Genomic DNA, 25633 nt, shown 5'->3' on the forward strand with positions numbered 1-25633 from the left:
TTTCCCGAGGTCACGCCGAATGCACACTTGACGGGGTTCAGTTTCATTTGGTTCTTCTTTAGCACGCCGAAAGCTTCTTCCAGGTCGGCCAAGTGGTGCTCAGCCTTCAAGCTCTTCACTAACATGTCGTCTACGTAGACTTCCATGTTTCTTCCGATCTGCCCGCGGAATATATAGTTCACCAGCCGTTGATATGTTGCTCCAGCGTTCTTCAACCCGAACGGCATGACCTTGTAACAGAAATTTTCTTGGTCAGTTCGGAATGCCGTGTACGACTCATCCTCCTCATGCATCATGATTTGGTTGTAGCCGGAGTACGCGTCCATGAAGCTCAGCATTTCGTGCCCCACCGTGGCGTCAATCAAGAGATCAATCCGAGGTAGCAGGAAATCGTCCTTTGGGCAGGCCTTGTTAAGGTCGGTGTAGTCGACGCACATCCTCCATTTCCCGTTCGGCTTGGGAACCATAACGACATTCGCCAGCCAAGTCGGGAATTTTTCTTCTCAGATGAATCCTGATCGGCGTAGCTTCTCTATTTCTTCCTTGATGTTGGCTTGGCGATCAAGGGCATAGTTCCTTCTCTTCTGTTGAACCGACTTTCGGCTCGGATCTATGTGTAGTCGATGCTCGGCTATATGCCGAGGTATACCGGGCATGTCGGCGGCCAACCAGGCCAAGACGTCGGCATTTGCCTTCAAGAAGTTTCTAAACCGATTCCTTTGTTCCTCGCTCAACAATGACCCGAGTTGTACTATCTTTGTCGGATCTTCATCGCTAAGGGAGAACGGGATGAGGTCTTCTACAGGTCTTCCGCGCCTTTCTGTGAGCTCATCCCGCTGGTCTTCTGGGAGGTGTTAGACGCACATCGCCATTCCTCGGACGTTACCTTTATTTTGCTTGACGAATGTAGCGTAATACTCCCGAGCTTTCTTTTGATCACCTCGGATTTCTCCAGTGTCGTTCTCTGTAGGAAACTTCATCTTCAAGTGTGTCGGCGAGATGATGGCTTGGAGAGCGGTCAATAATGGGCGGCCGAGTATGGCGTTGAAGGCCACCACCGACCGCACTACCATGAATTTGACTTGGATCGTCACTTGACATGGAGCTTGTCTAAACATGACTAGAAGGTCGATTGAGCCCTTGATGGTGGCAGCGGCTCCCGAGAACCCATGAAGTGAGGTGCCCTCTGGCTTGAGCGCTTCATCGCCGAAGCCAAACTGTCGGTACGCGTCTAGCGACATAAGGTCCACGGATGCGCCCGTGTCAACCAATACACGATGAACGGGTCTCTTTGCAATTTCCACCTGCACTACCAAAGCATTATCGTGAGGTAAACTTATACCTTCCAAGTCGGCCTCGATGAAGGAGATCGTCGCCTCAGACTTTGGCCTTTTGCCTGGCATCTCGGTGACTCCGACGATCCGCGCATTTGCCTTGGCCTTCCGAGTTGACTCTTGTCCGGGCCCTCCAAGGATAGTGTATATGGGACCTCCCTTGTCACTGCTCGGCCCGGATCCGTTATCTTTCTTCTCAGCTCGGGCTTTATCCTCGTCATGCTCGACCCACCTATTTTCAGGCCTCGGCTCATCTCTCCTTTGATCGCGATCTTCAGGTCGCCGACCCCCACGTTCTTCTCGGCCTCCTTTGACATATCGCTTTAGGTGCCCCGCTTTTATCAGCACTTCAATTCTCTTTTTAACTAATAACAATCCTCAGTGTCGTGACCGGTGTCCTTGTGGAATTGGCAATACTTGTTGGGATTCTGATATGACCCGGCTTGCATCGGTCGGGGTCGGCGGATGTACCCACCGTCCGGTATTTGCATCAAAATCTCCTTGCGCGAGGTATTCAGTGGGGTGTAATCGGGACGCCGAGCTCGGTCTGATCTCTCGGCTCGGCGATCCGTCCTGGGCCGCTTTTCCTCCTTGCGATCATCGATCGTTGGCCTTTTCTTCTCGACTCGGCCTTCGTTTCCCTTCCGGGCTTGGAGCACCTCGGCCATAGTTGCAAACTCATTGCACCTCTTTAAGAGCTCGGCCAGGTTTCAGGTCGGCTTCCTGGCCAAGTCCTTGATGAGGTCCATGTCAGCGAGCCCGTTGCTCATCGCAGTATAGGCCGTGGCCTCATCCAAATCCTTGATGTCTAAGGATTCTTTGTTGAAACGTGAGACGAACGCTCGGATCCACTCATCAGATCGTTGCTTCACGCTGAGGAGGTTAACCGTCGTCTTCTTGTGTTTCATGCTACTCTGAAAGCGCATGACGAAGGCTCGGCAGAGCTGAGCAAAGCTCGTTATGGAGTTCGGTGGCAACCAGGAGAACCATGAGGTTGCCGCACCCTTGAGAGATGAGGGGAAAGCCCGACAAGAGAATCTCGATTCCCCTGTACATTGTCATCATCGCGTTGAAGTAGTTGATATGATCCGTCGGGTCGGTCGTCCCGTCATACCGGTCGAAAGGAAGGTGGCTTGAACAAGGCCAGTAGTGGCGCGGTCATGATCTCGGGAGGATAAGGGTGTCGTTCGACCAGGGAATAGGCGTCCAGGTCGCCTGTTTCTTTAATCCCTCCACCTGCACGGCTAAGTCTCGTAGCCGCTTTTCCAGCTCGATTTCAGGAGCTCGACCGTTCGGGTCTTCCACCTGATGCAAATTGTCCCGTTCATTAGGCCAAGGTCGGCCATTTTGTCCTTCAGCTCGGGACCGGATCACTTGGTCATCCCGTTGAGGTCGGCCATTCTAGTCAGCTCGGTCAGCATCACCCCTCCTTACTCTTCTTTCCATCTGGAAATTGGACCCACGGGGGCTTCTCGGCTGCTCTTCTCGGAGAGGCGGAGGGCTTCGGAGCCGGGGGGCTACCTCCTGTTGTTCTCGGTGTGCCCTCGGCTGTCTATCCTCCCCGAGCCGGCCCGAAAATACCGATCTTCTCGCTACCGATGCCACTGGTTCAATCTCTTGCCCGATCTTCGGGCTCCGACGATGCTCCTGCTCATCCCGCCGAGCACTCCTGTTGGGACGCAGAGGAGTTTTCTGACGAGGCGGATGTGACGATGCGGCTCGGCTCGGCTCGGCCCCATGCCGGCCACCATTCTACGGCAAGTTTTCCTCTACGCGGACAGGGGCTAGAGGGGGCTCGATCAGTGGTTGACCCATCAGCCCACCCCGAGCCATCTGGGTCATGAAAGTACGCAGCATCTCGTTGGTGTGGAGCATCTGCAGCTGCAAATCCATAACTTGTCGGTTATTCGTCGGGGCTTCCGGATCAAAATTCTCCGATAAGGGTGGCGACGGCAGTGGTAGGCTCAGCCCGTTCAAGTTTGGCTCGACCTGTGTCCGGTCAGCCGCTGCAGTGTCCAGCACACTTCCACCATTCCCACCCTCCTGCGGGGGAGTTGGATTGGCCGCGGCGCTCATGCTGGGCTGCACACCCCCTGCACGAGGGGGTCTTCCGGTCGCGGCTTGCCATGATGCTTCAAGGGGCGGTAATCGCCTCGCCTGCCTATCAGGTTGCGGCTCATCTCCGCGGGAGGCGGAGCCGTGCTGTCCTGGTCTTGTTTGCACCACCATTGTCTTCGCCCCTTGGATTGGTAGCAACAACGATGACTAGTTGACGTCATTCCCACAGACGGCGCCAAATCTGTTGCGTGTGAAAACCTCCGTCGCCCGGTTCGCCCATGGATGAGCCTGCAAAAAACCGAGTGAGCGCAAGAGAGCCGGTGTGGCTCCGGCCTAGGAATCTCCAACGCTCAAGTCAGGTCTCCAATGCAACAGCGTAACAGCTAGTAAAAAGTGAGATGAGCATTTGAGCTCAATACCTGAGTATTTATAGAGGGAGATGAAGCGGTTGGAGGAGTCCTAGTATGGTGGTAGTTCTTCTCTTGGAAGGCTCTACCCTGTTGCGCGGAGTGTGGAGTCATTTTCGGGGTTGGACTCCCGTTAAGGTAAGAGTCCATATCTAAGTGTAATTCGGTATTGCGATAGGATTGTGGCTCGATCCTTAACCCACGATTCTCAGATTGTGCTGACGTGGCTCCGCGATTCCCAGCGAGCTGTTATAAAGGCTTTTGTGGAGGGCTCGACCTCAGTGGTCGGCCTCAGAAGTCTGCCTCGGAGCTCGGCCTCAGAGTTCGGTCTCGCTCTCGGTTGACTAGCGTGAGGTCGGCTCGGGGTCGATGGCTGATTTGGGAGTGCTTTGCGGGCTGAGCCGTGGTGTTCAGCTCGGCCGTGTGATCTCTCGGGGATCGGGTCGGCCCGACTTCTCTCAGTTCAGATCAGTCCTCGGATTGACCTCGGCTCGGCCAAGTGGCAGCATCTGATTGGTGAGGTGATTCTATGCCTTATCACAAATCATCTCTTGAGGGGTGTATTAAGTATATATAAACCTTCTAAAATTCCTAAATTGACTCATAAAATGACCACTAATCACACTCGCACACACAAAAATGTAAATAAACTCAAAATAGAACTCTAACTAAAACACTTAATCCTGTGTAGTAGCTTTATCCCCACTTTATGGGCTTATAAATTAGGCCCGTTCCAAAGAAACCCAGAAAATAAAAGACCCAACCTATAATATAACTACCCAAAGGTCAATTTCAGCTCATTAGATTGACACCAACACCTTATGGGCCTCCATACAGGACTAATGTCTAATGAAACTGCATCAGAAAAGAAAACTGATGATAAAACAATAAACAAAACACTAAGCCAACCCATGATCAATGCAAATATGAAGAAAATGTAGATATTAAATAGGAAAAAAAGATAGTGGAAAGAATATACTTACGTTGTTCCATAGAGAACAATTTTTTGAACTTTGGTGATGTCAGCACCAGACTGGTTGTCTTCAATAAAAATTGTCAAGCTGAACCAAATATATGTCAACTATATCAATTTACTTCCCTGAAACATATTGCCACAGAGAGAAAATAATTGTGGGGGAAAGTACGGCAACACAATAAGATCACACATACCTACGAACACTCTGAAACTTGACATACTTTAAGATAACTGGCTTGCCCTACGAAGTGAAACAGGAGTTGTTGACAATGATAACAACTTCATTTTAAAAATCCATTTGTGGACTGTAACAACTGCTTTGACAGTAGCATTTGGACAGAAAATCCTTACCTCAAGATTTTCTGGGGTCAGCACAGCAGTGTCACTAGGTGGGAAATCAGAGACATTACTGCAGAAGTTACCGGTAGAAATTAAGAATGTATGAATGATGCAAACAAACTAAAATGTCCAATCGGAGGTTTTGTTTGTAGGAGTAATCATCCTCCAGGTTACCTAAAACCCATATGTTCCTTGTTTGCAAAGAGCTTCACATTCTTGGGACCTAGCCACACACAGACAACACTAATATGAGTATTTCAAATGTAGTCAGTGGTTCCAGTATAGCTTAAACAGATTTCTGGAGGAAAAACAAGTTAATCAAACAAAAGCTAACAAACAACTGGTTTATTAGCAAATCAATTACCATAACGGAGGACATACAGGAAGAAAAGAGTGTGCCCGAGACTATTTGCACACTGCTTGTACTACATGACAGTCGTGAGAATGAGAAGCTCTGCCCCCACAAAAGTAGAAGCAGCACTCAAACATAAATAATAATGAAAACAACACCAGGAAAAAAAAAAAGGGAATTAGAAGGGAAGAAAGATGTGATCCCATGAACAAGCAGATCAAGGCATTAACAACTACATCGACTTCAAAGTTGATAACCGTAGAAGGTCAGATGGGAGTCTATTGCTTGAAAGTGTAGGAGGGATTTTTTCTATGAAGTAGCTCCCTTTAGAGCTGCACCTACATCTTTTCTTTAGTACAAAATTTAGTTAAGAAGTCCCTCAACTGTTTCTCCCTAAACAATATTTTAACCCTCGACAATTTGATTTCTATGGGTTCAATCACTCCAAAAGCATGTTACATGTGTGCAAGTCACAAGGAATCTGCTATAGTGGTCAGATGGTACTTTGGGTCACCTTGGACCATGACAAAGGAAGTGGGTGGTCTTAGACAGAGTCGGAGGTTCCCACAGTTCTCAGACCCAACAGAAGAAGGTCTTGGGCTTGATATAGCAATTTAACCTTTTATTAGCTAGAATGGCCAGGGTTTTAACAACAATATGCTTCCAGTTCTAGATTATGGGTAGCACCTAAAGCAAAGGGACTAATCATCCTTTGTGTATCTATTTGTAAAGATTAAAGAATTTAGAGAAATGGACAGCATATATGCTCCCACTCATGGTTCGAGAACTCGCGAGATCTCGCCAAGTTTCTCAGTATTTCAAAATCCCGAGACGAAACCATGTACGCATTTTAAAACTGCAATATCTCGCCGAGATCTCGGTCTCCGTTTCGGATATCGGTTTTTTACCCATTCATGACCCATCTACCTCATTAAGTCCACCTAACCATGGACAGAACTCGCATATCTCGGCGAGTTCTGTCCTAAAGCTCTAAAACTTAGAAAAAAAAACCTCCAAACTCCATTTTCTTCTTCTTTGCTTCAAATTTTGGATGGATTGCATGATTTCAAGTGTGATTCAACTACTAAATTGAAGATTCAACTCCAATACTGCAAGAATCATCACATATTTGAAGATTTTTCAAAGGTATTCCTTCTTTTCCCCAAATCTATTTTTTTCCACAAAATTTATTCAATCCTTGATAGATTCATGTGATTTTGAGATATGTTAAACAACTTTGGCCAATCTATCACTTGATGGAGTCCGAATTATTTTTCTGTTATTAATTTTTTTATTATAATTTCTGCAAAAATAAATGATTTATTTGAAGAAAAAAATTTGAAAAAAATAGGATGAATATTGATTGTTTGGAAATGATTTTCATTTATGTTGAACAACTTTGGATGCTCTACAGCTTCATGCATCAGTTTTTTATTTTCACCCATTAAAAAATTTATTTTATTTTTCAGATTTAATAAAAATATTATTAAAATTAAAAAAATATGTATAATATTAAGGAAAAATACTTGTTGTTTATGGAAAATTATGCACAACATATGTACATAATGTTCAACTTCAAATGGTGTCAAATACATCATTACATTATATTTTTCTTATACTTTAAGGTATAAATATTTTTAATAAAAATTCTAAATATTATTTTTAATTAAGAAATAAATACTAGGGTTAGGGAATAAATAAGAGAGAGTTATTTCATTGTTCTAGTAGCTTGACATTATGTTTAACAGTTATGAATAGAATACTTCAAATCTTGAATACATTACTTTAAGTCTTTAATAGTTATTAATACATGTTTTTCTATGTAACAGTGTAAAATATAAGACATTTTGTACACAATGTTTGATATAGCATGGCAATATGGAGTCCCGATGTCCGAAGACAAAAAGAAGTCCAAATGCAATTATTGTGGAAAGTTGCTATCTGGAGAAGCCACAAGGTTAAAACAACATTTGTCTGGTACAGACAAAGATGTTGCCTCATACCCAAATGTTCCGACCCAAGTAAAACTAGTTATGGCACAACACTTGAGAGGAGGAAAAATAAAGAAAGCTGAGAGGGAAAGAATGCAACAATAGTTTGATGAGACAGTACTAGAGAGGCCTGGTGTTGAGGTCCGTGGAGGAGATGATACTAAATTTAGGCCTCCACCTGGTGAGTTTCAATCAGAGGCTGAATGGAGAATTTACCAGCAGATTTTGGCAGAGAGTAGACAAAGTTTGCATTTTGAGAATGTGAGAAGATATGAGTAGGCAAGAGGAGCTGGTGGATCTGGCTCAGCTGCACCAATGCAAGAAGATGAGAAGAGGAAAAGCACTGGGACAAGAAATATACCACGGCCCCCAACCCGACCACGAGCACATTCTCCAGATCCCATTTTTAAGCAATATCCAACAATTTTTAGGCAACAAGATCCCGACCAGCCAACCATCCCGCAAATGTTTGGTGGTAAACAAAAGGAAGCACGGAAAGTCTTCAACAAGTTCATGCTATACAATGGCATTCTAGCTAATGTAGCACAAGGAACATACTATAATGCATTCCTTGACGCTGCAGGGAGGGCTGGCCCAGGATGGAAGGGGCCTTCACCACATGAATTATATAATGTATATTTGCCTCAGGAGGTATGGGAGCTGAAAGAGTACATTGATGGTTTGAAGCCAATGTAGGAGACGTATGGGATTACTCTTATGGCTGATGGTTGGACTAGACCTACTAAACTGTCCATTATAAATTTCATGGTGAGTTGCAATGGGAAGACTGTATTCTTGAAGTCTGTCGATGCATCAAAGCATGTAAAGGATGCATCATACTTATATAAGGAGTTGAAGCAAGTGGTGGACGAGGTAAGAGCAAAGAACGTTATCCAAATTGTGACGGATAACGGTTCCAACTTTAAAAAGGCTGGACAGAAGTTGATGAATAAGAAGAGTACGAGGATCCGGCTCTTTTGGACTCCATGTGCAGCACATTCTATTGATTTAATGCTGAAGGACATGGGAAAAAAAACTTTGGCGGCGGGTGTGGTAAATAGGGCCAGACAAGTGACAAATTTTGTGTATAACCATGGTTATGCTTTAGCCTTATTGAGGGAAAAATGCAACGGAGATTTAGTGAGGTCTGATGTCACTCGATTTGCCACCAATTACATTGCATTGAAGAGCTTTCAGACGAAGGTGATAAGTCTGAGGTCTATTTTTGCAAGTGAACAATGGTTTGGTTGGCAAGGTTCTAGGTCAGAAGAAGGGAGGACAGCACAACAGACCATTGCAAGTGACGGATTCTAGAAGGACTTGCATAAAGTGGTTGCCATATTAGAGCCAGTGGTGGCAGTATTGCGGATGGTTGATACAGAGAAGAAGCCTACCTTGGCCCACATTTATGCTGTCATTCAAAAAATGAAGGAAATGGTTAGAGTTGCTATACCTCGAAGTGCAAAGTCCTACATTAACATCATTGATGAGCGGTGGGAGAAGCACTTGAGTCACCCATCGCATAAAGTTGGTGAGTTCAACATACTTTACACTTTAAATGTTAAAACTTTTTTACATTTACATATTCAAAACCCAAAGGCATTAAGTCACTAACAAATTATATTTATGGTGTCTACTTTACCAACATACTATTTGAATCCAAAGTATCAGTACTCCCATAATCTTGGGCTAGACACAGATTTGTTAGTAGGAGTTCAAGCTGTTATTGAGAAGTTAGAGCCCAATCCAAAGATATAAGCTACCTGCAATGATGAGGTGAGAGTATGGGACTTTGGTACTTTGGTAGTTAGTTTATGAATGTACTTACTAAATAGCAAATACTAATGCCTCTAACAATGTTTGAAATTTAAAATGAAAATAGATCAAATACTTCAGAGAGGCCTCAGCAAGTTTCGGTCGACAAGCTGCAGTGAAGGGTAGACAAAAGTCAAACCCTGGTAGGTGGCATGATATTATATTTATGAATTATAATTTTATCCGTTTAGAATGTACATATTTTTAATATTCTATATTTGTAATGCAGCCGACTGGTAGATGCTTTATGGTACAAGTTCACCCAACCTGAGGAAGGTAGCAGTGAGAATGCTCTCACAAACTTGTTCATCCTCCAGATGCGAGCGCAACTGGAGTACATTCTCATTGATACATTCAAAGAGGCGGAACAGGTTGGGTAGCGAACGACTGGAGCAGCTTGTGTATGTGCACTACAATATGAGATTAAGGATAAGGCACATACATGAAGGAATTGAAGCCAATGACAAAGAACCCATTGAACTGTCCAACATTTTCTAGGAGGACTCTGATGATGATGAGGATCCCCTATTCCAGTGGGTGAGGGATCGTGGTACACCCGATATGGATCAGCCTGGGGGTAGGCCCGACCCCACCATTGCGTTTGTAACCGGTACTGATGTTAAGGACTATATGTCGCAAGAGAGGCGTGCACATTCAAAGTCACCGAGACCTTTAGAGCCTGCTATAGGAAGTCCTCCTGATGATGATGATGGTGGTGATGATAACGGTGGTGATGGTGGTAGTAGTGGTGGTGGTGGCATGCAGAGTGGTGGTTATTATGATGATCGTCATGAGGGGATGCGTGAGCAGTACCAGTATGAAGTGGGAATGCAGGAGGACCCTGTGCGTTTCACAGGTGAGTCTCAGTTTACGCATGCCACTCAAGATCAAGACCATGGTAGCCACACTAAAACGTACAACAGAAAGAAGGGTCGCAAACACTCATGCTCAGGATGATGACAACAGTATGAACACCATGCTTGCAAGTTTCGGAAGCATGAGTATAGATACTAATAGTGAGCATCAGTCATGGCATTCATCTCAGCATCATCATGGCTATGAATATGGCCAGGAGAGCACCAGTTCTGAATATAGTGGCTATGGTCAGTTTGGGCAGTCAACAGTTGAGTTTGACAATCAAACCACTGGGTCAGGTTTTGGGTACATATTCACAGTCCCAAACCAACCATACACACCTCAAACTCAATATGACAATAGCAGTGGATCTCACACCTCATACCAACAACCTCCTATGTACCTTAGGATAGGGAGTTGGGTATCTGTTGATGACAACACTTATATGGAGGCTGTGTCACACTATGCACAACACTTCAACAATTCTATGACATGGGAATTCTTTGTGGATCGATATGGGGAAGAATTCATTACTCGATCACATTTTATGTAACAAATTCAGAGAAGATTGATGTAATGTACTCTTTATTTGAATGTTTTGATTGATATGTACTAAATTGAATGTTTTGATTGCTAATTTGCTATGTATTACTAAATTATGTGTAGAGTAGGTTGTTTTAGTACGACTCGTCGCCTACCAACCTATGGTCCAAAGTGAAACTCATATTTGGACTTGTTTTTTGGGAAATCTGGGCATGTCATTGTGTTTAAATGGCCTGAAATAGGCTGAATACCAAGTTTCAGACCCAAAATATGTGTAAAACCTACCGAGTTGGGGGTCCGAGTCAAAAAAAAATATGCAGAATCTCAACGAGATCTCGACTCGTCTTGGTTTTCCAAGGGTCCGAGACCCGAGTTTTCGAACTATGCACCCACTAACTGAAAATTTTTCCCAGTAAGGATTTATCGATTGCATCAAATACCAATCAACTTATACTAGCATTGCACAAGTTGTTAGTTGTCAACAATGACCAAAACATGATCAGTTGCTGTCTACATGGAAGGCCAAGAAATTAATGTGTTAATCTATCAATCTTGATCTCATGTTGGTACTTTGACCCTCAGTCAATTGAAAGTAAATACTAACATTACATTTAAGGATTTTAAGAGTTTTTTATGTAGATTGAAATATGAAGAAAAAAAGACCAAAACACTGTTCACGTGAACAGTGTCACAGCCCATATTTGCCTTGTGTGAGGATGCTTTTTAAAAAATCTTGTGGGCCCATCAAGTGGAGAAAGATTCTATTCTAATGCTGCCATAGTTTAGTTTCTATTTTCAGTTTTAGAAAGTATATTTTATTTCATTGCCATAGACTCTTATGTAGCTCCTAATTTCAGTTTGTTATTATTTTTATTTTGTTCTCTAAAATAGAAGTTTCTATTTTGATGTACGGCGGCTAGATTTTATAGGAAGTTTCTGTTTTGCCTGTAAGCTACTTGTTAGCAAGCACTTTATATTCTGTAATCCATATCTCTATTTTCAATAACTATGTACAAATATGAACAATTCTACAGTTAGCATGCACATGCTTGCTTACACACACAAAAACCAACATCAAAGTTTAGAATTACTTTCACTTTTACCAGCCTAGTGAACAACCAAATGTTAACCAGTCAACGACTTCCAAAGGAGGGCAAAAACCACTGTCCTTCTGTAGCCATCTGATTACACTATATTAGTCATTACTCATTAAAGCACATCAGCTACCAAAAGACACCGTGTATTGAACATAAACCTACACAAACTGAATTGTTGTCCCCACCCCCCACCCACCCCCCCCCCCCCAAAAAAAAAGTCCTGTTCAAAGCCTTTTAAGTAAATATAGAATCCACTATTTAAGATAGAGCAAGGCATATCTTTTCATTGGTTTCTCAATTCTTGCCAATTCTGGATGTTCGCACTTGGGTCATATCAATTCTAGATTCAAATGCTTTTATTTGAACAGAAAGCAAAATAGCACGGCAAGTTAAGGATAAGAGTTATTTCATGCAAGGAAAATAACACAAAGTCACCATAATGAGAATGAAGGAAAAAGTAAGCAACTAGATCAAATGCAACAAATGAACAAACAGTAAAAGAGATCGTTAATCAGCACTAATTTTCAGCGATGAGATAACAACATTATCAAAGAAAAAATTGGAAACGGAAGAACTTCGGAAAGTAAAGATGAACTAATAATTACCTTCCTCTTCCGAACCCTTGACAACGATAGAATGCAGCTTAATGACCTGGGTGAAAGGAATGTAAATCAAGAGCTGTTCATCCGCATCACTCTCCAGATACAGACCCTCGTCTTCTCTGTAACCCTAAGAAGAGCAGACAGTAAATTGATTAAAATACAAAAGTACAACACATCGGGTAAACAACAAGCACAAAATTAAATATAGGAAAACCAATCCATCCGCTTCATTACCTGTTTCAGGGCGTTGACGAGCGAATGACTAGAGTTGTAGTTGAGACATTCGACACTACTCCAATCTACGAAGTCCAATAGATCAACCTGATAGGAAGATTCGCGTTAAATCAAAGTTTATTTTTGTCAAACCAAGAAAGGAAGAACGTAGAGAATCAGTACAGAAACAAGGCGAAGAGGGAAAAGGGAAAAAAGAGATTAGGGTTTTTACTTGTGCTCTTTGCACTGCAGTTGTAGATTCCGCAGACATGGCGAGACAGATTAAAAGAGGACTCACAAGAGGAGAAACGACAGAGAATACGAGAGAGAAATCCCAGTGAAATTGGAAAAGGATATGGTAGTGGGGTGGACTGCTATATTCTCTCCTTTTATAGCATAGGAAGATCAACGAGAATCTTTTCTTTTCAAGTCTTCGGAACAACGCGATTGTAATGAGATTGTATCGGGGAAGATAGCAAAAAAGAGTATACACCTATACGGGAATACGACCCGTGGCCGCTGCGTCGCTGGTAGCGGTGGCAATTTATATATAGGAAAGGGGTTTGCTGTCCGGGAGCGTGACTCCTGTGCCAGCGCGAAGGAGCGTGTATAGAAGCATCTGTTTGGGGGACGTTTTCGTATTTTATGGGAGTGGGGCAGTCATTTCGCCCCCTCTATGTCTGGACACAGGAGATACCCTCCCAGGCAGAGTTCTTTTTCCTTTATATTTTGTAGCCATGCTCCCAACAAATTCGTACGTGTGACTAAGCTCAGTCTGGCTAAGCTTTGTTTTGCTCCAACTTGTTCTAGTGCACGTTGCTCTAACTCTCAGCCGATTCTTGCAACTAGTGACATGGACCCCAAGGGAGATTGGGCATCCATAGGGCCTTAGGGGATAACAAGAAGGGTGGGTATCTCAGTTGGGCACCCAAGGATGTGTATGGTAACCATTCTGTTTCAAAAAATTGATTATGAGTCAGAATCCTTTTTTTCTGTTTTTTAATTTTTGGAGTAATTTTGTACCAACAAATGTTGTATGGTAAAAAAATTGTTTCTGCTATTACAGAGAAACAAAAACATGTATGGATACTCTTCTTCAACTCTTCATTCTCCTCACAAATCCTGTGATTCTCCCTAACCTTTGTCTCCAACTCCATCTCCTTCTCTTTCAAAGTCGTCTCCACTAGCAAAATCCCATTAGAGATCTCCTCAATAATAGTATGAAACTTCTAAAAATCCTTCTCCATCTCCTTCTATGCATACCTAAAATGACCCCGAATGGAATTGTTAGGATGGGGAGAAGCAGAGAGATCTGCAGGTTGTGAATCTTTAGCTCTGCATTTCTCCTTCCTCTCATCCGTTACTATCTGTTGGTATCAGCACTCTGTGCTACAAAACGCCTTCTCTCCCCTGCAAATTCATATATTTATATGTTTTCATTACTTTACAATCTAAAAAAATTTCACTATACAAATTAACTCCTTTGCTAATCAATTGAGAGAGAGAAAGGGAGAGAGGAGTAAAGGGTTACCTGTACATATAAATATCTCTACCATGGAGCTTTTTCCGACACAAATGGCATGAATTAAGGAAGTCTGGTGTCAGAAACGCCAAAATATCTAGGTTGGCAGAGACTACACCACCACATGCAGGCGGTGACAAGCAAAAGACGATGGGAATAGGGTCAGAGCGGTTGCGGTTGAGATTGAGATTGATGCTCCCCACGAAGAATTTGGCCAGGATTTCACCTTGTCCGGCTCCAGCGCCGGACTTCTCCATGGCGGCAACGATACCCAAACCCACCGCACCTGCCACTTGTTCACAATTCTTCTTCTTCTTCATGCCGCCGTAGCAACCTCTCGATGACGGTGACTGGAAGATGCTCTTAGGGCTTGTCATCTCCTCCTCCGACACACCCTTCTCTCTCTCTAGTCTAGAGAGCAATCTTGAGAATTAATTAAACAGTATTGATTCTCTTGCAGGATCTTCCCTTCTCTAAGATTAGTCTGCTCTCTTCGGATTCCTCTTCATAAGTTGAGTTGCAAAAGTTGAGAGATGAGGGGTGACGTTTTAGGTTTTGTTATGTTTGTTAGATAGATTGTAATAAGATGAGAGATTAAATAAATATTTTGTTATTTGGGTAAAGTGCTTTAGTCCCACATCGGAAAACTACAAGAGTTATAAATAGTATTTATTATATTACCTTCTTTATCTCTTAAGTTAAACCGGAAAAGAGAGACATTCTATGGTGTATATGCGAGGACAGCGTGGGCAGTGGGCTGTAGAGGCGTTAGTGGCTTACGCATGCACTTAACCCTTAGCACGCTTGCATCACGATGTAAGCGATCTGATTTGGTACGTTGATTTTTTGAAATGATCAGATTCGCCGATTTAGAAGATCCTATGATCACGTTTGATAGGATATGACTGTTGTGAACAGGTTCATCTCTGGTTTAATCTGGACCGTTAGATCGGATGGCAATCGATCTAATGGTCTAAATACAAAATGAATAGATATGTCTATTCAGAAGAGGTGCTCCACTTCTATAAAATAGAAGTGTTGTGTTCAAACGAAATATCTCTCTCTCTTGCATTTAGCATCTCTAAAAGAAGTTCTATGTTTTATTTTTATTGCTTTGTTGAGTCCTGAAGGTGAGTTTGTTGTGTAGGGCAAATATCTTCTTTAAGATAGTGAGATTGTGTTCAAAGCAATTTGAAGTTTCCTTCTCTAAATAGAGTTTTCTAACAATGTTTTGATGGTAAATTTCATCAATGCCCCTGATTCACTTAAGTCCACTTGTTTCACAAAAAATTTGGTAGAATCAATTCTAAAATGTGAGAAACATCATTTTGGTATCTCTTAAAAGTTTGCCATAATCTATTATATCACCTGGTCCGTTTCAAAAAATCACAAAAACAGACCAGACAACCCATACATAATCTGTTTCAATTCTGCCCCAAAAATCAGAAAAAAAACACTAGAACCCATTTTTTGGAAGGTTACCATACATATCCCAAGTGTGTCGGAGGGGACTTGAACTTAAGTACAAGCTTTGGCCAAAGCTTCAACAAACAGAGGCACAACCATCTACCAAGTCAACTGTCCACCCTCTTTTCATTATTCTTGTTTTTTATCTCTTACTCAATAAAACAGCAAAAAAAAACAATGAGATATATTTGTTGTAATACGATCCCCAAATTTATTGAATAAAAAACTCCAATTTCTTGGGTTCCAACTATTTGCAGATGATTCTAAGTTGATTTTAATCTGATTTTTAGAATTCAAGGAAGCTGATAACGTGTCCAATTCTGTATACCTAAACATTGAATGAGGAACCATTACTATGTCACTCTTTTGTTGATATTAACTAGTCCAACACCATAGAAAGGATATCCGCCATTCCGCTGTCCCAATAGTTGGTTAACCTTTTGGGATTGGCGTATGGTTTGTGTGATTACAAAAAAAAAAAACAAAACCATAAAAGGGTTTCAAAAAGTGTGCAATATTCTATGCATTGAAAAGCTCTAGTTTGCTTCTTTGGTGTTGGTATGAACCTCAACTAGACTACTTTGGATCCTCAAATTCTCTACCACTTTGTTACAATTTCATATCAATTATATGAAATGTTGATCCTACATCGGTTCCATAAGGGATTTGATATAGATTAATATGATCTTGGGTTCCTTCACTTTACAAGATGGTTTTTAGGGCGAGTTCTCTTGAGTAACATTTCTATATTAGTAATATGGGGCTAATCTCATATCCCTTCCGTAAGGGATTTGGTGTAGATAGATATGGTTTTGGGTTCCCTCACCTTACAAATTGGTTTTCAAGGCTCCAATTGCAACAACTACTCTATTAACAACCATAAAACCTTCGTTAGCTGGGATTTATCTCATTGAAGTGAGACCTTGGGACCTATTCTTGATGGGTATTATATCGATCGTAGGAACTTAGTCTAATAATTCACCTCTCCCCCAAAAGATACAATAGAATGTCCTCTAATGACCTCTATTACTCTCCATCTCGTAATTAATTTGAAGCTCTAGCTCTTTATTCCTTAATCCCAAATTGCGTGGAGGATCTTTGGGTTGCGAGTTCACCATAATTGATGGTGCCTAGGTTGTTTTGCAGCATCAAGATGGTGATGAAGAATTAGGCCATGTTGGATAACCATCCCGCTCTCAATTCCTTTATTCCATGTGGGAATTTTTTTTTATTCCATGATTTTTAAGATTAAGATCGGCGATTGGTAATATTATTCTAGAATCGATTCTGGAACAGAATGAGATCAAAATCAATGTTTGGTACAGTATTTTCCATTCTCCAATTTTACACTTTCCAATATTTATTGAAATGACATTACCCATTTTGGCTTTTTTTAAATCAAAAGAGAGGGAATTAGTAGAGAGAACATTCCTCGCAAAAAACAAAAGCAGAACCCTAAAGCGATTTCTTCCCGATACCGTGGACTTAATAGTTCACAGGCATGAAACTGAGGCCCTATACTGTCTACAAGCTAGCGAACACCAATCTATCAAGATCCACGAGGACGTGGCTCTCCCCTTCAACTTCTATTTGTAGAAATGCAAACTCACAAACCTCATTTCTCCTTCCGTCCCTCCTCCGAACATCCATAGGTTCTTCTCACTTATTTGTAACCCTAAAATCCCAAAATCTACCCCTTTCGTTTCTAGATTTCTTCACTCTATTCAAGGAACCACTTGAAGATTTAGATAGTGAATCACAATCTAGTGAGGAAGAGGGGCTCATAAACAAATTCTTGTCTCGGTTTGTTTGGATAATAGGGAACTCTTTAAACTGTACCTAGATTGTGATAAACAGACTATTGACTGTAGCATGCTTTTGATAATTGTTGAGAAGGTTGTATCGAACGTGAGGGGGAAGTGTGACCTTGAGACGATACTTGGCTCCACAGTTGGCGCCCAATCACTTGATTTCAATGAGGATTTGTGGAAAATAGTATGGGAGACCAACAATTCGTCCTTGGTGTCATGAAGAAGGAAATGAAGTGGTCTCTTCTACGGGTGTCAAAATTGAACCAAAACCATCCATTTATGATCAAATCAAACCATATTGTATAAAAATGATCCGATTTTGATTTCATAGGTTCTCTTTCTTGTTTAGTTTTGATTTGCACCAAAAAATCGATGGTTTTAAATTGAATAATAGTCGAAAAACGAATAGCATCCAGTACGTCTCACTCGAATATTAGCCTACGCATCGATTGGGTTGATTAATAACATAATGATTAATAATAAACAACAATTGTTGCATCATACTTGAAACATAAAATATGTAAAATGTCTTGGGACTAACTATATTATAGATATGTTCAAACACAAATTGAAAATGATGGGTAATATTAAAATGGATTAACAAAACCATACGAGAAGTTTATGTGGAGTTAATATTGGATTAATTCCCTCCTTCATCATCTGGGAACTATGGAAAGAGAGAAACTGTAGACGCCACGATGGGAAAGTTTGATCAACATCTTTGATAATTGAGTAGGTTAAAAACTAGGTGAAAAAAGTTCCATATTTTGGTTATTACTCTAAACTTCCTTCCCTGAGGGAAAATCTGATTCTCCAAATCTTTAACCTCTCTCACTTTCCTTCTCGCCGAAGGCCCCCTATTCTAGTCTTCTGGTGTCCCCCCTTCAATGCAGTGAAGCTCAATGTAGATGGGGCGTGCAAGGGGAACCCAGGGATAGGGGGAGGAGGGGGTGTAATAAGGAATCATGAAGGACATGTGTTTAGCTGCTTTGGCTAATTTCTATAGTGAATGCACGAACTCTATTGCAGAATTTAGAGCATTAAGAAATGGTCTCAAGCTTTGTGCGGAGATGGGTTTTAAGGAATTCCATGTGAATTTTGATTCGGCATTTGTGGTGCATTGTGTTGCTATAAGGAGTTGCAACATATGGAAGGTGTGGTACTGGTTCAATGAGATTATGGCTTTGGTTGATTCTCTTCAGCCATTGACTGCCTTCACGTTTAGAGAGGGCAATAGGGTGGCGGATTAGTTGGCGAACTATGCGTGCACGTCGGCAACGAGAACTCTTTTAGAGTGGAAAGTGATCTTCCCCTCGGTCTCAAGCGCATCATTCGGGAGGATTTGATTGGGTTTCCCGTTTTGGGGAAATAATTCCTCTCGTTGTTCTGTTGGGTTTTCTGTAAGGGAGTGAGGTTGTTCAGTGAGCTATTGTGAGCCTTTGGTTGTTTGTTTTTGTCGAGTTGGGGTAAGGAGGGTATGTCCCCCCTTGTACTCTTTTTATTCATTCTATTTGATTTTTAATAATATCCTAGGGGCCAACCCGGGTCCTAGATAATATTCAGGGTTTAAAAAAAAGAGATTAACAAAACCATACATGCTAATGGAAGAAATGGTTTGTTTATCATTTGAGAGTAGAGAAGAAAAAAATGGGAAAACAAGGAACATGAAAGGAAAAAGAAGGATGGGTGAAGATGATATATATATATATATATATATATATATATATATATATATATATTATCACAGAGGCATGGGTGACAAGATGAGTGGGGGAGACCGGGAGAGAATCAGAAAACATGGAAATATATAGGGTTTGCAAAACTGAGGTTATCTTCAATGCCATTTCCAAAACGACACTATAGACTGCATGTGAACCGGTTGTGAATCGAAAATGAAAACCAAGTAGAAACCGGTAAAACCAGATTGAATGCAAAACGATTATGCTTTGGGTTGATTCCTATCCGGTTCGGTTTTGATTTAACCTTGTCAAAATGTAAACCACATTGGAACCAAATCGAATAATCAGACCAATTGACAGTCTTAGTTTCTCTAATATGAAGAAGTCAGAAAAGATGTATTGGCCAATTTGCTGGCTAAGTGGGCATTCATGGAGACATGCTCAAGGAGCTCAAGTTCAAATGGGCTCGAGAGAATGGACGAATATGAATTTAATTAGAATTTAGAGCATATGTGTGCGCAAGAGAGAGAGAGAGAGAGTTGGCCTAGAACTTTCAAGATTGGAAGGAAAGATTTTTTTATCTAAACCTATTGCCCATAGCGGAATGCTCTTTGACTCCCTGCTTGCATTGTTTTCTTCGGTCCTATCAAAGAGCTACTCTAGTAAAAAAACAACGTCGATGAAGACGTGTAAGCGAACTATTACGCGGTGGGGATTGTAATTCTCCATGAAATTTCCATTTGTCACTCAATGACGCACCTATCAATACTCCGATTTTCAAGATTGATCGCTCAAACATCCATCCCTTCTGTTTCACCCACCCTATCTATCTGCATGTTGGCAGATAGGGGCAACTCTATGCGATTCACAATGCTTGCTTGCACCTATTAGCTACCTCAGCTTAAGAGTCGCTACACGACACCTCTTCGAATGTTTATGGTTGAAGAGTTTGACGGTTTTGAGCCTTTCTAGGGTGGGACTCCCTCTGTCAATTGGGTGCTTCCACTATAACTAAAGTGGGACCAACTTTGAATTGGTAGTCTGGTTAGTAGTACTAGTAGGCCCCTCCGATGATGAAGGGCTCTCAGCCAAGGGGCTTGCCCGTGGCTCAAAGGCACCACCAGTAAGCCAACAAGAATGGAACAAACATGGCAATGGTGGGACACTGGTAGTCTCTCTTGTGCTTGTGCACAAACATCTCCCCAATGGTAGTGGGGAGGATTTTTTCTTGTATGCACATGTACAGGCGAGTAAAATGAAATAAAAGAGTAACATCATATAAGAGAGGGAGGGAGGTAGACATACCTCCTTTTGCTGCTTGTAGGGATGAAGAACTTAAACAATGAACATGGGAAGGGTTGAGCATCGAAAAGAGGGATAAGAAGAAAGGAGGAGAAGATGAGAGGGGTTGAGCGTCGAAGGTTTTGAGCAAAAGGTCAAACTTGTCAGGAACAATATTGTGAAATCCACTATAAATTTGAACTTTGGAACTTGTATGATTTCAGGTTCTGGTTCAGTGTCCATGTTTGCCTCAATGTTGTGGGCTGTATTGGTGGAGGATTCGGATCAACTCCTCGACTCACCTATGGAAGATTTTGGGGAGCCAACACAGTTAGCCATCTTGGAATCCGAAGGCCCTGCCGGATCCGTGCATCTAAGCTACATGTGTCAAACGTGCTTGGACGCACACATGCAGAAACTCTCAATCTCTTAGGTCGGATTGTAGGTAAAAACTTGTCCTTATATGTTTATATATAGTATAATTGCTTAATTTATGTATTAGGGGCAGAATGGTAATTATAACTTGTGGGACCACATCCTCGGTGCATAATTCAACTTCCTGTAGTCTACCCCAGCTGGATTCCTGCTTATGTCACATGACATCACCCTTATGACTTAGATATAGCTAATTATATAGTTATTTCTACATATAATCATATTTGAAAAACACATTATTAAAATTGATTTTAACCAACCAAGGTAAACATGCCTTAGTAAGGCATTTCTATATAAGCACTCCTTAGCCGTACAACTCATTTCTTTCCAAAGCTGAGAACCAAAACCGATTTCAGCAAAGGGGAAGAGAAGAGAAAGAAGAAAGAAGAAGAGAGAAGGGGGAGCCTAGGGTTTAAGATTGCTGTTTATTGAAAGCTAGGACTTGGAGCTTGAAGTAGGGGCTGCCAACATCATCTACAAATAGAAATTCAGGTAGGAATCCAACCCCCAGTTTTGTTTAGGTGAATTCTCTCCCTTTTCCTTCAATCCTTTGAGTTTACTATTCAATTCAACCCAACTTAGGTAACCTAGTAATGATTTTGGATAAACCCTCAAATTGGACCATGATTTTGGGTTTAAATGATCCCCAATTCATTGTACCTACCTTAAATGTACACTCTCCCATCACATTGAGCCCATGCATGTGAAGATCCATGCAATTCCAATAAAAAACCCCAATTCTGTTTTGGACAGGACGATGGAGTTGCAGGTACCAGGCGGACGTCCGGCCCCTGTGCCAAACTCCATCCGCCTCCTTTGTGTTTGATTGGTTTGGCTTGTTAGGGGTTTGACCTGGGGTTTCCTTCTGTACTTAATACATATTATTTATTGTTTATTTAGGACTGTAAGGCCAAATAGTGAGGTTGTTGTTGTGGGATGGAAGCTATTTTGGTTTGGATACTCATCCAACCTTAGGTAAGGGGATTTTGACCTTAATTTTGGCGTATTTGTGTATTTAATTTCTGTTTGTTATGATTGCCATGTTATGTATCATACTAATAATACTGATTATGTACTTTTATAGCTTTATCTTCTTTGCATTAGTTGTGCATGATTTTACGTTGCATTTTCATATTGCATTTGCATTATTACTTGATTCTTGAAATTTATTATGATGTTGATGTTGTTGGACAGAATTGCTGTACTATCTATTATGATTCATATGCCATAATGATTAGTTGCATATGGTTAGGATTGACATGAACTCAGTGCTAAGACCCTTGCCAACTAGGATTGAGGTGTTAGATAATCCATGGTAGGTCCGATGTATAATATCGGGATGCCATTCACTATTCTAGGTCTGATGTGTAATACCGAAACGGGTAATTCAGTAGGGTTAGCATTGGGGGGTTCATTGGCGTCAAATGCATAATACTTGAGCTGGCGGGTCTCCACCATGGTAGAGTGGTATGTCTTAGGTGATCGACGTCTGGTTATGTGTTTTCGGGACCGAGGATATCATACCTACTGTAGTAACACTTATACCCCCATGAGACTTAATATCTGATGCTAGAAGCATACTTAGATTTAAGCCATTCATCATGGACTATATGCATTTGCTTGTGTGTTTCTCTTGCTGGGCTCAATGAAGCTCACCCCTGTGGTTAACCTTATTTTTCAGATGACTCTACTACTACTGCTGATGCTTCTCTGGGAGCTACCTCCGCTCTGGATCCTCCTACGGGTACTGGAGTTGAGGCTCCGCTGTATGTGGTGCACGATGCCTCGTGCACATGTGATGATTGTGCTTTCTCTTGAACCTGGCCTGGCAGTCTAGGCTTCTCCCCCACTCTTTTATATTTATAAATCACTTTTGTATAGATATACCATAGTTTCTTGTTTAGTTATATCTTGTGGTACTTTTGTAAATTGTATAGCTGTAACACAAGTTTTATCATTAATACAAATGCTTTATCACTTAGTTTCCTTTTATTATTGATGTTATCTTATTACTTAATCTCTTCCGCTGCGTTTGATTACTGTACTTGTGATATATGTTTGTAAATGGAGTACTGCACTTGCGATCCTTGGGATTGATTAGATGTTAGAGATATCCAGTCACACTTGACCCTTATTAACCGGACCAGGATGTGATAAATATAATTTCATACATGGTTTGTTCCAAGTTGGCTTATTCTGTAATGGATAAAACACAAAAAATATGTCCTGTAATTTTTTATTTTTGAGGGCTTTTGGGGTCGATTTGATTTCTTATAATATAAAATTAGATCAGTGTTAGAAAACAAAATAAGAATCAATGGAATCAAGGAAATTAAGGGTTATCAAACAGAGCCTAGAGTGATGTGTGCTTGGTGGTTCAGATTTACCTTAAAGAGTGCTGTATGCTCCATACCTCTTTGCACAACTCACATTAGAGAATCCCTTCAACCACAAAATCTAACCCTTTGGTTGAACTTAGAAAGGATATTGGTACTTCAACAATAAGAGTGGGAGTTAATGAGAAGATTTTAATATTTTACGAGTCTAACCATAATGTCAAATCAACACGGATGAAGAGATCCTCTCACCTTTATGTGGGTGAAGAAAAAGTTTTCACCTAAGAAAATTTCCTTTACTCAGCTCCATAATTAGCGTGAGGAAATCTTTGGGCTATTCTTGCACTATCGTTGCTGAAATGATGAGAGATGAGTGGATGGCTTTTAACAGTTACCAACCAGAAGGAAACACACCAAAGTCCACTCATGGGTCCATTGCCACCCTATCATGCTATCATCTCACACAGTCTCACTCTTTGAGTCTTGACTCTTTTTAATTGTTATTCAATCCATGCTTGTAAATAATTTGGGAAAATTGGAATAACACTGAAAATCTCAAGTTTTCATCGTCATCACACACAGCCCATCAACAACATCAGAACCTCTTCTTTTATAAAAAGGCCACCAAACAACCAAAAATCATACTGTGCTGTACAACAGCGAAGACACAAGAAAAACCACTTCCCCACCTCCCGTTCTTCTTCTTCTCTACTGCTTCGATCCAATTGTCAATCTCTAATCTTTCCCCAATGGCCACGTTACCCCTTCTCTCCCCTTCTTCCGTCAAAACTTCCTCCTCCGCCATTCAGAATACAGCCACCCGTCTTATCCTGCGAAGCCCCTCATCCTTTACCTTACGCACCCCTTCTCATGCTCACTTGTCAATCAGAGCCTTCTCCTCTCCTTCCCCTTCCCCTCCTCTCACCCAAGATGACCTCAAGAAGCTCGCTGCCGATAAAGCTGTCGAATACGTTAGCAGCGGCATGGTCCTAGGCCTCGGCACCGGTTCCACTGCCGCCTTCGTCGTCGCCAAAATTGGCCAGCTTTACAATTCGGGCAAACTCAAGGACATTGTGGGCGTACCCACATCGAAACGTACCGCTGAGCAAGCCGCCTCACTGGGTATCCCCCTTTCGGTGCTCGATGACCACCCCCACATTGATCTTGCCATCGACGGCGCCGATGAGGTCGACCCAGAGCTCAACTTGGTCAAGGGACGTGGTGGTGCTCTGCTGAGAGAGAAGATGGTGGAGGCAGCATCGGACAAGTTCGTCGTGGTGGCTGATGAGACTAAATTGGTCACTGGTCTTGGTGGTAGTGGCCTTGCTATGCCCGTCGAGGTCGTGCAATTCTGCTGGAAGTACAACTTGACGAGGTTACAGGAATTGTTCAAGGAAGAAGGGTGCGAGGCAAAGCTCAGATTGGATGGAGATGGGAAGCCTTACGTTACTGATAATTCAAATTATATTGTTGATCTGTATTTCAAGACCCCAATCAAGGAAGCGGGAGCGGCAGGGAAAGAAATATCATCGTTCGAAGGAGTGGTGGAGCATGGATTGTTTCTCGACATGGCCTCCGCAGTTATTATTGCCGGGAAGGAAGGAGTGAGCGTGAAGACCAAGTGATTTTTGAATTGTAGGGTGAGATACTAAAACTGTCATTGTTTCTCAGTTCGCATTTTCATTTCTTCTTCTTATCCTTCAAATTTCCTTTCTTGTTGGTAAATATTTGGGTTTTCCCCCGTTTGTGAAATGTAGTCAGATACTCTGGGTTCTTAATTAGAAAAGTTGTATTTTATCCATTATGCTTTACTTGGGTTTCCTGAATTTCATTATTGGTTCATTAGAACTGGTAAATTCAGGAAAGTGAGGAATTGACAAAATGTGGCTATTTAGATGAAAAGGTATTTGTTTCTATTTCATGAATAGCTGCTATTGAGGAATGCAGGCATAAGTTTTATTAGTTGGCTTTTGGTAATTTGTGTGGGATGACGTCTGCTTATGCCTTTGAATCCCACGCTAGAAAAGTTGTGGGACAGGAGTTTTTCGAAATGCAATATGAATGATGCTGCCTTGGCTGAACTCAATAAACTTCCTTCTTTGAATTACGAAGGAAGATTGATAATTCTGTCCCTCTGCACATAGTTCGCAATAGAGATCGAATGCTTGCAAACGAAAGCATTTGTGAGTGGACTTCTGGCTTCATTGGTATTTGCTTCATATTCTGCCTAACATGCATTACAAAGATAATACAGAATGAAATAGATAAAAGTATAAAACACACAATTTCAGAACTTAACAAAGTTTGATTGAACAGCTCTCCTTCCAAGTCACCAACTTGGATCTGTACCCGAATTTGATCGCTGCAAATCATACAAGAGATGTAATGGCCATCATATGAGGATTCTTGAGATGAGATCACAGGTCCTAACTAGTATAGTCATCAAGTCATGTAAACTCATTCCTTGGCGTTTCATACATTGAGAAGAGCTTTGAGTACTTTGAGCTGAAAATCCCAGTA

General features: G+C 41.7%; 3 protein-coding genes across 3 annotated transcripts in view; 1 reads left to right on the forward strand and 2 right to left on the reverse strand.

Moving 5' to 3' along the window:
• Positions 1-13021, reverse strand: part of LOC122656474 (PITH domain-containing protein At3g04780) — a 33566-nt gene extending 20545 nt beyond the window's left edge. Inside the window, exons 1-7 of the mRNA XM_043850998.1 lie at positions 12815-13021; positions 12604-12690; positions 12373-12496; positions 5289-5337; positions 5127-5184; positions 4970-5016; positions 4783-4860 (exon numbers count right to left, since the gene is read on the reverse strand). Of these exons, the coding sequence (XP_043706933.1) occupies positions 4783-4860; positions 4970-5016; positions 5127-5184; positions 5289-5337; positions 12373-12496; positions 12604-12690; positions 12815-12853 (482 nt within the window). The 5' untranslated portion in view covers positions 12854-13021. The remainder of the gene's footprint in view (positions 1-4782; positions 4861-4969; positions 5017-5126; positions 5185-5288; positions 5338-12372; positions 12497-12603; positions 12691-12814) is intronic.
• Positions 13022-13857: 836 nt separating this feature from the next.
• On the reverse strand, positions 13858-14517 carry LOC122643294 (FCS-Like Zinc finger 12-like). The gene is made up of 2 exons (XM_043836934.1): positions 14114-14517; positions 13858-13992 (listed from the first exon to the last, which is right to left on the reverse strand). The coding sequence occupies exons 1-2, from the start codon at positions 14479-14481 to the stop codon at positions 13959-13961; spliced, it is 402 nt and encodes a 133-aa protein (XP_043692869.1). The 5' UTR covers positions 14482-14517; the 3' UTR covers positions 13858-13958.
• Positions 14518-23763: 9246 nt separating this feature from the next.
• On the forward strand, positions 23764-24924 carry LOC122671268 (probable ribose-5-phosphate isomerase 3, chloroplastic). The gene has a single exon (XM_043868401.1). It carries the CDS (start codon positions 23863-23865, stop codon positions 24736-24738), a length of 876 nt encoding a protein of 291 aa, XP_043724336.1. The 5' UTR covers positions 23764-23862; the 3' UTR covers positions 24739-24924.
• Positions 24925-25633: the final 709 nt, after the last annotated feature.

This window comes from Telopea speciosissima, chromosome 1 (assembly GCF_018873765.1).
Source record: "Telopea speciosissima isolate NSW1024214 ecotype Mountain lineage chromosome 1, Tspe_v1, whole genome shotgun sequence".
NCBI classification, from domain to species: Eukaryota; Viridiplantae; Streptophyta; class Magnoliopsida; order Proteales; family Proteaceae; genus Telopea; species Telopea speciosissima.

What these genes read in the sequence shown, in the direction of transcription:
- LOC122671268 (XM_043868401.1), top strand. Translation starts at nt 23,863, where the DNA reads ATGGCCACGTTACCCCTTCTCTCCCCTTCTTCCGTCAAAACTTCCTCC.
- LOC122643294 (XM_043836934.1), bottom strand. Translation starts at nt 14,481, where the DNA reads ATGACAAGCCCTAAGAGCATCTTCCAGTCACCGTCATCGAGAGGTTGC. An exon ending in AGAGATATTTATATGTACAG is followed by an intron (nt 13,993 to 14,113) that starts GTAACCCTTTAC and finishes ATGAATTTGCAG; the next exon opens with GGGAGAGAAGGCGTTTTGTA.